This window comes from Xenopus tropicalis, chromosome 2 (genome assembly GCF_000004195.4).
Source record: "Xenopus tropicalis strain Nigerian chromosome 2, UCB_Xtro_10.0, whole genome shotgun sequence".
NCBI lineage: Eukaryota > Metazoa > Chordata > Amphibia > Anura > Pipidae > Xenopus > Xenopus tropicalis.
The window spans coordinates 1,186,466-1,198,901 of record NC_030678.2 but is presented as its reverse complement, the minus strand read 5'-3'; the positions used below and the strand labels follow the sequence as shown (position 1 = coordinate 1,198,901).

Sequence of the window (12,436 nt, the reverse complement as noted above, 5' to 3'; positions counted from 1 at the left end):
TCTCTGTATAACGGTACTGAGTATCTCCCCTCTCTGTATAACGGTACTGAGTATCTCCCCTCTCTGTATAACGGTACTGAGTATCTCCCCTCTCTGTATAACGGTACTGAGTATCTCTCCTCTCTGTATAACGGTACTGAGTATCTCTCCCCTCTCTGTATAACGGTACTGAGTATCTCCCCTCTCTGTATAACAGTACTGAGTATCTCCCCTCTCTGTATAACGGTACTGAGTATCTCTCCTCTCTGTATAACAGTACTGAGTATCTCTCCCCTCTCTGTATAACAGTACTGAGTATCTCTCCCCTCTCTGTATAACGGTACTGAGTATCTCCCCTCTCTGTATAACGGTACTGAGTATCTCCCCTCTCTGTATAACGGTACTGAGTATCTCCCCTCTCTGTATAACGGTACTGAGTATCTCCCCTCTCTGTATAACGGTACTGAGTATCTCTCCTCTCTGTATAACGGTACTGAGTATCTCTCCCCTCTCTGTATAACGGTACTGAGTATCTCCCCTCTCTGTATAACGGTACTGAGTATCTCCCCTCTCTGTATAACGGTACTGAGTATCTCTCCTCTCTGTATAACGGTACTGAGTATCTCTCCCCTCTCTGTATAACGGTACTGAGTATCTCCCCTCTCTGTATAACGGTACTGAGTATCTCCCCTCTCTGTATAACGGTACTGAGTATCTCCCCTCTCTGTATAACGGTACTGAGTATCTCCCCTCTCTGTATAACGGTACTGAGTATCTCCCCTCTCTGTATAACGGTACTGAGTATCTCCCCTCTCTGTATAACGGTACTGAGTATCTCCCCTCTCTGTATAACAGTACTGAGTATCTCCCCTCTCTGTATAACGGTACTGAGTATCTCCCCTCTCTGTATAACGGTACTGAGTATCTCTCCCCTCTCTGTATAACGGTACTGAGTATCTCCCCTCTCTGTATAACGGTACTGAGTATCTCTCCCTCTCTGTATAACGGTACTGAGTATCTCCCCTCTCTGTATAACGGTACTGAGTATCTCCCCTCTCTGTATAACGGTACTGAGTATCTCCCCTCTCTGTATAACGGTACTGAGTATCTCCCCTCTCTGTATAACGGTACTGAGTATCTCCCCTCTCTGTATAACGGTACTGAGTATCTCTCCCCTCTCTGTATAACGGTACTGAGTATCTCCCCTCTCTGTATAACGGTACTGAGTATCTCCCCTCTCTGTATAACGGTACTGAGTATCTCTCCTCTCTGTATAACGGTACTGAGTATCTCTCCCCTCTCTGTATAACGGTACTGAGTATCTCTCCCCTCTCTGTATAACGGTACTGAGTATCTCCCCTCTCTGTATAACGGTACTGAGTATCTCCCCTCTCTGTATAACGGTACTGAGTATCTCCCCTCTCTGTATAACGGTACTGAGTATCTCCCCTCTCTGTATAACGGTACTGAGTATCTCTCCTCTCTGTATAACAGTACTGAGTATCTCTCCCCTCTCTGTATAACGGTACTGAGTATCTCCCCTCTCTGTATAACGGTACTGAGTATCTCCCCTCTCTGTATAACGGTACTGAGTATCTCTCCTCTCTGTATAACGGTACTGAGTATCTCTCCCCTCTCTGTATAACGGTACTGAGTATCTCCCCTCTCTGTATAACGGTACTGAGTATCTCCCCTCTCTGTATAACGGTACTGAGTATCTCCCCTCTCTGTATAACGGTACTGAGTATCTCCCCTCTCTGTATAACGGTACTGAGTATCTCTCCCCTCTCTGTATAACGGTACTGAGTATCTCCCCTCTCTGTATAACGGTACTGAGTATCTCCCCTCTCTGTATAACGGTACTGAGTATCTCTCCCCTCTCTGTATAACGGTACTGAGTATCTCCCCTCTCTGTATAACGGTACTGAGTATCTCCCCTCTCTGTATAACAGTACTGAGTATCTCCCCTCTCTGTATAACGGTACTGAGTATCTCCCCTCTCTGTATAACAGTACTGAGTATCTCTCCCCTCTCTGTATAACGGTACTGAGTATCTCCCCTCTCTGTATAACAGTACTGAGTATCTCCCCTCTCTGTATAACGGTACTGAGTATCTCCCCTCTCTGTATAACGGTACTGAGTATCTCTCCCCTCTCTGTATAACGGTACTGAGTATCTCCCCTCTCTGTATAACGGTACTGAGTATCTCTCCCCTCTCTGTATAACGGTACTGAGTATCTCTCCCCTCTCTGTATAACGGTACTGAGTATCTCTCCCCTCTCTGTATAACGGTACTGAGTATCTCTCCCCTCTCTGTATAACGGTACTGAGTATCTCTCCCCTCTCTGTATAACGGTACTGAGTATCTCTCCCCTCTCTGTATAACGGTACTGAGTATCTCCCCTCTCTGTATAACGGTACTGAGTATCTCCCCTCTCTGTATAACGGTACTGAGTATCTCCCCTCTCTGTATAACGGTACTGAGTATCTCTCCTCTCTGTATAACAGTACTGAGTATCTCTCCCCTCTCTGTATAACGGTACTGAGTATCTCTCCTCTCTGTATAACAGTACTGAGTATCTCCCCTCTCTGTATAACGGTACTGAGTATCTCCCCTCTCTGTATAACGGTACTGAGTATCTCCCCTCTCTGTATAACGGTACTGAGTATCTCCCCTCTCTGTATAACGGTACTGAGTATCTCTCCCCTCTCTGTATAACGGTACTGAGTATCTCCCCTCTCTGTATAACGGTACTGAGTATCTCCCCTCTCTGTATAACAGTACTGAGTATCTCCCCTCTCTGTATAACGGTACTGAGTATCTCCCCTCTCTGTATAACGGTACTGAGTATCTCTCCCCTCTCTGTATAACGGTACTGAGTATCTCCCCTCTCTGTATAACGGTACTGAGTATCTCCCCTCTCTGTATAACGGTACTGAGTATCTCTCCCCTCTCTGTATAACAGTACTGAGTATCTCCCCTCTCTGTATAACGGTACTGAGTATCTCCCCTCTCTGTATAACGGTACTGAGTATCTCTCCCCTCTCTGTATAACGGTACTGAGTATCTCTCCCTCTCTGTATAACGGTACTGAGTATCTCTCCCCTCTCTGTATAACGGTACTGAGTATCTCTCCCCTCTCTGTATAACGGTACTGAGTATCTCTCCCCTCTCTGTATAACGGTACTGAGTATCTCTCCCCTCTCTGTATAACGGTACTGAGTATCTCTCCCCTCTCTGTATAACGGTACTGAGTATCTCTCCCCTCTCTGTATAACGGTACTGAGTATCTCCCCTCTCTGTATAACGGTACTGAGTATCTCTCCCCTCTCTGTATAACGGTACTGAGTATCTCTCCCCTCTCTGTATAACAGTACTGAGTATCTCCCCTCTCTGTATAACGGTACTGAGTATCTCTCCCCTCTCTGTATAACGGTACTGAGTATCTTCCCTCTCTGTATAACGGTACTGAGTATCTCTCCCTCTCTGTATAACGGTACTGAGTATCTCTCCCCTCTCTGTATAACGGTACTGAGTATCTCCCCTCTCTGTATAACGGTACTGAGTATCTCTCCTCTCTGTATAACGGTACTGAGTATCTCCCCTCTCTGTATAACAGTACTGAGTATCTCCCCTCTCTGTATAACGGTACTGAGTATCTCCCCTCTCTGTATAACGGTACTGAGTATCTCTCCCTCTCTGTATAACAGTACTGAGTATCTCTCCTCTCTGTATAACGGTACTGAGTATCTCTCCCCTCTCTGTATAACGGTACTGAGTATCTCTCCTCTCTGTATAACGGTACTGAGTATCTCTCCCTCTCTGTATAACGGTACTGAGTATCTCTCCCCTCTCTGTATAACGGTACTGAGTATCTCCCCTCTCTGTATAACGGTACTGAGTATCTCTCCCCTCTCTGTATAACGGTACTGAGTATCTCTCCCCTCTCTGTATAACGGTACTGAGTATCTCCCCTCTCTGTATAACGGTACTGAGTATCTCCCCTCTCTGTATAACGGTACTGAGTATCTCCCCTCTCTGTATAACGGTACTGAGTATCTCCCCTCTCTGTATAACGGTACTGAGTATCTCTCCTCTCTGTATAACGGTACTGAGTATCTCTCCTCTCTGTATAACGGTACTGAGTATCTCTCCCCTCTCTGTATAACGGTACTGAGTATCTCCCCTCTCTGTATAACGGTACTGAGTATCTCTCCCCTCTCTGTATAACGGTACTGAGTATCTCCCCTCTCTGTATAACGGTACTGAGTATCTCCCCTCTCTGTATAACGGTACTGAGTATCTCCCCTCTCTGTATAACGGTACTGAGTATCTCTCCCCTCTCTGTATAACGGTACTGAGTATCTCCCCTCTCTGTATAACAGTACTGAGTATCTCCCCTCTCTGTATAACAGTACTGAGTATCTCCCCTCTCTGTATAACGGTACTGAGTATCTCCCCTCTCTGTATAACGGTACTGAGTATCTCCCCTCTCTGTATAACAGTACTGAGTATCTCCCCTCTCTGTATAACGGTACTGAGTATCTCCCCTCTCTGTATAACGGTACTGAGTATCTCCCCTCTCTGTATAACGGTACTGAGTATCTCCCCTCTCTGTATAACGGTACTGAGTATCTCCCCTCTCTGTATAACGGTACTGAGTATCTCCCCTCTCTGTATAACGGTACTGAGTATCTCCCCTCTCTGTATAACAGTACTGAGTATCTCCCCTCTCTGTATAACGGTACTGAGTATCTCCCCTCTCTGTATAACGGTACTGAGTATCTCCCCTCTCTGTATAACGGTACTGAGTATCTCCCCTCTCTGTATAACGGTACTGAGTATCTCTCCCTCTCTGTATAACGGTACTGAGTATCTCCCCTCTCTGTATAACGGTACTGAGTATCTCCCCTCTCTGTATAACGGTACTGAGTATCTCCCCTCTCTGTATAACAGTACTGAGTATCTCCCCTCTCTGTATAACGGTACTGAGTATCTCCCCTCTCTGTATAACAGTACTGAGTATCTCCCCTCTCTGTATAACAGTACTGAGTATCTCCCCTCTCTGTATAACAGTACTGAGTATCTCCCCTCTCTGTATAACGGTACTGAGTATCTCCCCTCTCTGTATAACAGTACTGAGTATCTCCCCTCTCTGTATAACAGTACTGAGTATCTCCCCTCTCTGTATAACGGTACTGAGTATCTCCCCTCTCTGTATAACGGTACTGAGTATCTCCCCTCTCTGTATAACGGTACTGAGTATCTCCCCTCTCTGTATAACGGTACTGAGTATCTCCCCTCTCTGTATAACGGTACTGAGTATCTCCCCTCTCTGTATAACGGTACTGAGTATCTCCCCTCTCTGTATAACGGTACTGAGTATCTCCCCTCTCTGTATAACGGTACTGAGTATCTCCCCTCTCTGTATAACGGTACTGAGTATCTCTCCCTCTCTGTATAACGGTACTGAGTATCTCTCCCCTCTCTGTATAACGGTACTGAGTATCTCTCCTCTCTGTATAACAGTACTGAGTATCTCCCCTCTCTGTATAACGGTACTGAGTATCTCTCCTCTCTGTATAACGGTACTGAGTATCTCTCCCCTCTCTGTATAACGGTACTGAGTATCTCCCCTCTCTGTATAACGGTACTGAGTATCTCCCCTCTCTGTATAACGGTACTGAGTATCTCTCCCCTCTCTGTATAACGGTACTGAGTATCTCTCCCCTCTCTGTATAACGGTACTGAGTATCTCTCCCCTCTCTGTATAACGGTACTGAGTATCTCCCCTCTCTGTATAACGGTACTGAGTATCTCTCCCTCTCTGTATAACGGTACTGAGTATCTCTCCCTCTCTGTATAACGGTACTGAGTATCTCCCCTCTCTGTATAACGGTACTGAGTATCTCTCCCTCTCTGTATAACGGTACTGAGTATCTCCCCTCTCTGTATAACGGTACTGAGTATCTCCCCTCTCTGTATAACGGTACTGAGTATCTCCCCTCTCTGTATAACAGTACTGAGTATCTCCCCTCTCTGTATAACGGTACTGAGTATCTCCCCTCTCTGTATAACGGTACTGAGTATCTCTCCCCTCTCTGTATAACGGTACTGAGTATCTCCCCTCTCTGTATAACGGTACTGAGTATCTCCCCTCTCTGTATAACGGTACTGAGTATCTCTCCCCTCTCTGTATAACAGTACTGAGTATCTCCCCTCTCTGTATAACAGTACTGAGTATCTCCCCTCTCTGTATAACGGTACTGAGTATCTCTCCCCTCTCTGTATAACGGTACTGAGTATCTCCCCTCTCTGTATAACGGTACTGAGTATCTCTCCCCTCTCTGTATAACGGTACTGAGTATCTCTCCCTCTCTGTATAACGGTACTGAGTATCTCCCCTCTCTGTATAACGGTACTGAGTATCTCCCCTCTCTGTATAACGGTACTGAGTATCTCTCCCCTCTCTGTATAACGGTACTGAGTATCTCCCCTCTCTGTATAACGGTACTGAGTATCTCTCCCCTCTCTGTATAACGGTACTGAGTATCTCTCCCCTCTCTGTATAACAGTACTGAGTATCTCTCCCCTCTCTGTATAACGGTACTGAGTATCTTCCCTCTCTGTATAATGGTACTGAGTATCTCTCCCCTCTCTGTATAACGGTACTGAGTATCTCTCCCCTCTCTGTATAACGGTACTGAGTATCTCCCCTCTCTGTATAACGGTACTGAGTATCTCTCCTCTCTGTATAACGGTACTGAGTATCTCCCCTCTCTGTATAACGGTACTGAGTATCTCCCCTCTCTGTATAACGGTACTGAGTATCTCCCCTCTCTGTATAACGGTACTGAGTATCTCTCCCCTCTCTGTATAACGGTACTGAGTATCTCCCCTCTCTGTATAACGGTACTGAGTATCTCCCCTCTCTGTATAACGGTACTGAGTATCTCCCCTCTCTGTATAACGGTACTGAGTATCTCCCCTCTCTGTATAACGGTACTGAGTATCTCTCCCCTCTCTGTATAACGGTACTGAGTATCTCTCCCCTCTCTGTATAACGGTACTGAGTATCTCTCCTCTCTGTATAACGGTACTGAGTATCTCTCCTCTCTGTATAACGGTACTGAGTATCTCTCCCCTCTCTGTATAACGGTACTGAGTATCTCCCCTCTCTGTATAACGGTACTGAGTATCTCTCCCCTCTCTGTATAACGGTACTGAGTATCTCCCCTCTCTGTATAACGGTACTGAGTATCTCCCCTCTCTGTATAACAGTACTGAGTATCTCCCCTCTCTGTATAACGGTACTGAGTATCTCTCCCCTCTCTGTATAACGGTACTGAGTATCTCCCCTCTCTGTATAACGGTACTGAGTATCTCCCCTCTCTGTATAACGGTACTGAGTATCTCCCCTCTCTGTATAACGGTACTGAGTATCTCCCCTCTCTGTATAACGGTACTGAGTATCTCCCCTCTCTGTATAACGGTACTGAGTATCTCCCCTCTCTGTATAACGGTACTGAGTATCTCTCCCCTCTCTGTATAACGGTACTGAGTATCTCCCCTCTCTGTATAACGGTACTGAGTATCTCCCCTCTCTGTATAACGGTACTGAGTATCTCTCCTCTCTGTATAACGGTACTGAGTATCTCCCCTCTCTGTATAACGGTACTGAGTATCTCCCCTCTCTGTATAACGGTACTGAGTATCTCTCCTCTCTGTATAACGGTACTGAGTATCTCTCCCCTCTCTGTATAACGGTACTGAGTATCTCCCCTCTCTGTATAACAGTACTGAGTATCTCCCCTCTCTGTATAACGGTACTGAGTATCTCTCCCCTCTCTGTATAACAGTACTGAGTATCTCTCCTCTCTGTATAACAGTACTGAGTATCTCCCCTCTCTGTATAACGGTACTGAGTATCTCCCCTCTCTGTTAACAGTACTGAGTATCTCCCCTCTCTGTATAACGGTACTGAGTATCTCCCCTCTCTGTATAACGGTACTGAGTATCTCCCCTCTCTGTATAACGATACTGAGTATCTCCCCTCTCTGTATAACGGTACTGAGTATCTCTCCTCTCTGTATAACGGTACTGAGTATCTCTCCCCTCTCTGTATAACGGTACTGAGTATCTCTCCCCTCTCTGTATAACGGTTCTGAGTATCTCTCCCCTCTCTGTATAACGGTACTGAGTATCTCTCCCCTCTCTTTTATTTCCCTACAGATATGGACACAGAATCCAACCACTCAGGATATTCACATCACTCTCGGAACTGCCACCAAAGGTACCACAGCACTAACACAGGAGCACCCCCTGGGGGTTATAGTTCAACAGGAACCAGATATCCCATAGCCGAGGGTCCCACCTGAAGGCTAATGAAGACTCACCCCGGGGGTTGTACCTGCGTCATGTAGAATTGTTCCCCTGGGATTTATGTACCAGTAAAATAAGGAATGGAATTGAAAGGAAGGGACAGTCCAATAGGAAAGACTGAGATGTGAATGGGAAGCTGCTCTAGGGAAGGAGATCATGTCGAGGGTGTAGACGTTGAGTTATTCAGAGTCGAGATCAGAGGTGTGGTTGGGCCCAGGCGGGAAGTTGGTTCTGTCCAAGAAAATTCTTGTTGAAATGAATGGGAAGATATTGTGTGGAATAAATGGAGCTGGGGGTGGAATTCCATGGGGAAGGTGCCTTCAAGCCAAGCTTTGTGGATGGGAATGAGAAGATGTTCTGGGACCTCTAGGAGGTCATTGCTGTAAAGTTGTGGTTTAGTGGAGCAGAGAACTGTGTGGGCAAATGAGGTGTTTCATATAATACTTGGTATAGAGAGACCGGAATCCTGCTATTGGTTGGTTTGTAGGGAGGCGTGGCAGGGCCCAGACTGGTCGGCAGAATGTTTCAGTAGCCATGGCAAGAGAGGATGAGGCTTCGTGGAAGATAATATTTCTATATAAGTCAGTGTTGTGTATCTGCAAGTTTGTGGGGAAGAGTCAAAGACGGTTTATTGGGGGGGACAGGGGCTGCTGGGAATTTAGCATTATTATCAGTAGGGTCCCCGGTGGGGTGGCCATAACCAGCAGGGTCAGTAGAGGAAGAAGTTATTGGCTGATATGACAGGGTGTTGGGGGGTGTTGGACTGGAGAACTGCCATTGGCTGATTGTGTTGCACAAGGAATTGTGATGGAGACAAAAAGATTTGTGAATTCAACTGGACTTTCCCAGAACCTCCCTGTAACTAATGGTTCCTTATGGGCTTAACCCTTTCTAACTCTGCCTGTTGGTCTGCAGAAGCCACGATGGGCCAAAATCAGTTAATGTTCAGCCAACGGTGGGACAGCCCCTTCTGGGGGAGGACTCGGGGCGTGGAGAGGAGGAGGAGGAGGAGGAGGGACAGGTGAGACGGTTTTGCAAATGGCTCCCTCACAGGCATCTAAACAGCAATAAGTTCTCCAACTGGTCTGTATAAGCCAACCCATAACTCCACCAATGTTCCTTAGAACCTTCCCTCTAACTCCACCTATGTTCCTTAGAACCTTCCCTCTAACTCCACCTATGTTCCTTAGAACCTTCCCTCTAACTCCACCTATGTTCCTTAGAACCTTCCCTCTAACTCCACCTATGTTCCTTAGAACCTTCCCTCTAACTCCACCTATGTTCCTTAGAACCTTCCCTCTAACTCCACCTATGTTCCTTAGAACCTTCCCTCTAACTCCACCTATGTTCTTTAGAACCTTCCCTCTAACTCCACCTATGTTCCTTAGAACCTTCCCTCTAACTCCACCTATGTTCCTTAGAACCTTCCCTCTAACTCCACCTATGTTCCTTAGAACCTTCCCTCTAACTCCACCTATGTTCCTTAGAACCATCCCTCTAACTCCACCTATGTTCCTTAGAACCTTCCCTCTAACTCCACCTATGTTCATTAGAACCTTCCCTCTAACTCCACCTATGTTCCTTAGAACCTTCCTCTAACTCCACCTATGTTCCTTAGAACCTTCCCTCTAACTTCCACCTATGTTCCTTGAAACCTTCCTCTAACTCCACCTATGTTCCTTAGAACCTTCACTCTAACTCCACCTATGTTCTTTAGAACCTTCCCTCTAACTCCACCTTCCCTCTAACTCCACCTATGTTCCTTAGAACCTTCCCTCTAACTCCACCTTAGAACCTTCCCTCTAACTCCACCTATGAACCTTAGAACCATCCCTCTAACTCCACCTATGTTCCTTAGAACCTTCCCTCTAACTCCACCTATGTTCCTTAGAACCTTCCCTCTAACTCCACCTATGTTCCTTAGAACCTTCCCTCTAACTCCACCTATGTTCCTTAGAACCTTCCCTCTAACTCCACCTATGTTCCTTAGAACCTTCCCTCTAACTCCACCTATGTTCCTTAGAACCTTCCCTCTAACTCCACCTATGTTCCTTAGAACCTTCCCTCTAACTCCACCTATGTTCCTTAGAACCTTCCCTCTAACTCCACCTATGTTCCTTAGAACCTTCCCCTCTAAACTTCCCAACCCTAGGTTCTTTAGACCTTCCCTCTAACTCCACCTATGTTCCTTAGACCTTCCTCTAACTCCACCTATGTTCCTTAGAACCTTCCCCTCTAACTCACCTATGTTCTTTAGAACCTTCCCTCTAAACTCCAACCTATGTTCCTTAGAACCTTCCTCTACTCACCTATGTTCCTTAGAACCTTCCCTCTAACTCCACCTATGTTCCTTAGAACCTTCCCTCTAACTCCACCTATGTTCTTAGAACCTTCCCTCTAACTCCACCTATGTTCCTTAGACCTTCCTCTAACTCCACCTATGTTCCTTAAAACCTTCCCTCTAACTCCACCTATGTTCCTTAGAACCTTCCCTCTAACTCCACCTATGTTCTTTAGAACCTTCCCTCTAACTCCACCTATGTTCCTTAGAACCTTCCCTCTAACTCCACCTATGTTCCTTAGAACCTTCCCTCTAACTCCACCTATGTTCCTTAGAACCTTCCCTCTAACTCCACCTATGTTCCTTAGAACCTTCACTCTAACTCCACCTATGTTCTTTAGAACCTCCCTCTAACTCCACCTCCCTCTAACTCCACTATGTTCCTTAGAACCTTCCCTCTAACTCCACCTTAGAACCTTCCCTCTAACTCCACCTATGAACCTTAGAACCATCCCTCTAACTCCACCTATGTTCCTTAGAACCTTCCTCTAACTCCACCTATGTTCCTTAGAACCTTCCCTCTAACTCCACCTATGTTCTTTAGAACCTTCCCTCTAACTCCACCTATGTTCTTTAGAACCTTCCCTCTAACTCCACCTATGTTCCTTAGAACCTTCCCTCTAACTCCACCTATGTTCTTTAGAACCTTCCCTCTAACTCCACCTATGTTCTTTAGAACCTTCCCTCTAACTCCACCTATGTTCTTTAGAACCTTCCCTCTAACTCAACCTTCCCTCTAACTCCACCTATGTTCCTTAGAACCTTCCCTCTAACTCCACCTTAGAACCTTCCCTCTAACTCCACCTATGAACCTTAGAACCATCCCTCTAACTCCACCTATGTTCCTTAGAACCTTCCCTCTAACTCCACCTATGTTCCTTAGAACCTTCCCTCTAACTCCACCTATGTTCCTTAGAACCTTCCCTCTAACTCCACCTATGTTCCTTAGAACCTTCACTCTAACTCCACCTATGTTCCTTAGAACCTTCACTCTAACTCCACCTATGTTCTTTAGAACCTTCCCTATAACTCCATCTATGTTCCTTAGAACCTTCCCTCTAACTCCACCTATGTTCCTTAGAACCTTCCCTCTAACTCCACCTTAGAACCTTCCCTCTAACTCCCACCTATGTTCCTTAGAACCTTCCCTCTAACTCCACCTATGTTCCTTAGAACCTTCCCTCTAACTCCACCTATGTTCTTTAGAACCTTCCCTCTAACTCCACCTATGTTCCTTAGAACCTTCCCTCTAACTCCACCTATGTTCCTTAGAACCTTCCCTCTAAACTCCACCTATGTCCTTAGAAACTTCCCTCTAACTCCACCTAATGTTCCTTAGAACCTTCCCTCTAACTCCACCTTTGTTACTTAGAACCTTCCCTCTAACTCCACCTGTGTTCCTTAGAACCTTCCCTCTAACTCCACCTATGTTCCTTAGAACCTTCCCTCTAACATCACCTATGTTCCTTAGAACCTTCCCTCTAACTCCACCTATGTTCCTTAGAACCTTCCCTCTAACTCCACCTATGTTCCTTAGAACCTTCCCTCTAACTCCACCTATGTTCCTTAGAACCTTCCCTCTAACTCCACCTATGTTCCTTAGAAACTTCCCTCTAACGCCACCTATGTTCCTTAGAACCTTCCCTCTAACTCCACCTTTGTTACTTAGAACCTTCCCTCTAACTCCACCTGTGTTCCTTAGAACCTTCCCTCTAACTCCACCTATGTTCCTT

General features: G+C 45.9%; 1 protein-coding gene across 3 annotated transcripts in view; it reads left to right on the top strand.

The window, feature by feature from the left end:
• The window catches only part of LOC116408733 (vang-like protein 1), an 80,081-nt gene that overhangs the window by 46,372 nt on the left and 21,273 nt on the right, over window positions 1-12,436 (top strand). For all 3 annotated transcript variants that reach the window (XR_004221182.1, XM_031896411.1, XM_031896410.1), the window contains exons 2-3: window positions 8,213-8,273; window positions 9,278-9,383. Coding sequence is in view for 2 of the 3 variants with exons in the window: in XM_031896411.1 (XP_031752271.1) it covers window positions 8,215-8,273; window positions 9,278-9,383 (165 nt within the window). In the remaining variant the exon portion in view is untranslated. The remainder of the gene's footprint in view (window positions 1-8,212; window positions 8,274-9,277; window positions 9,384-12,436) is intronic.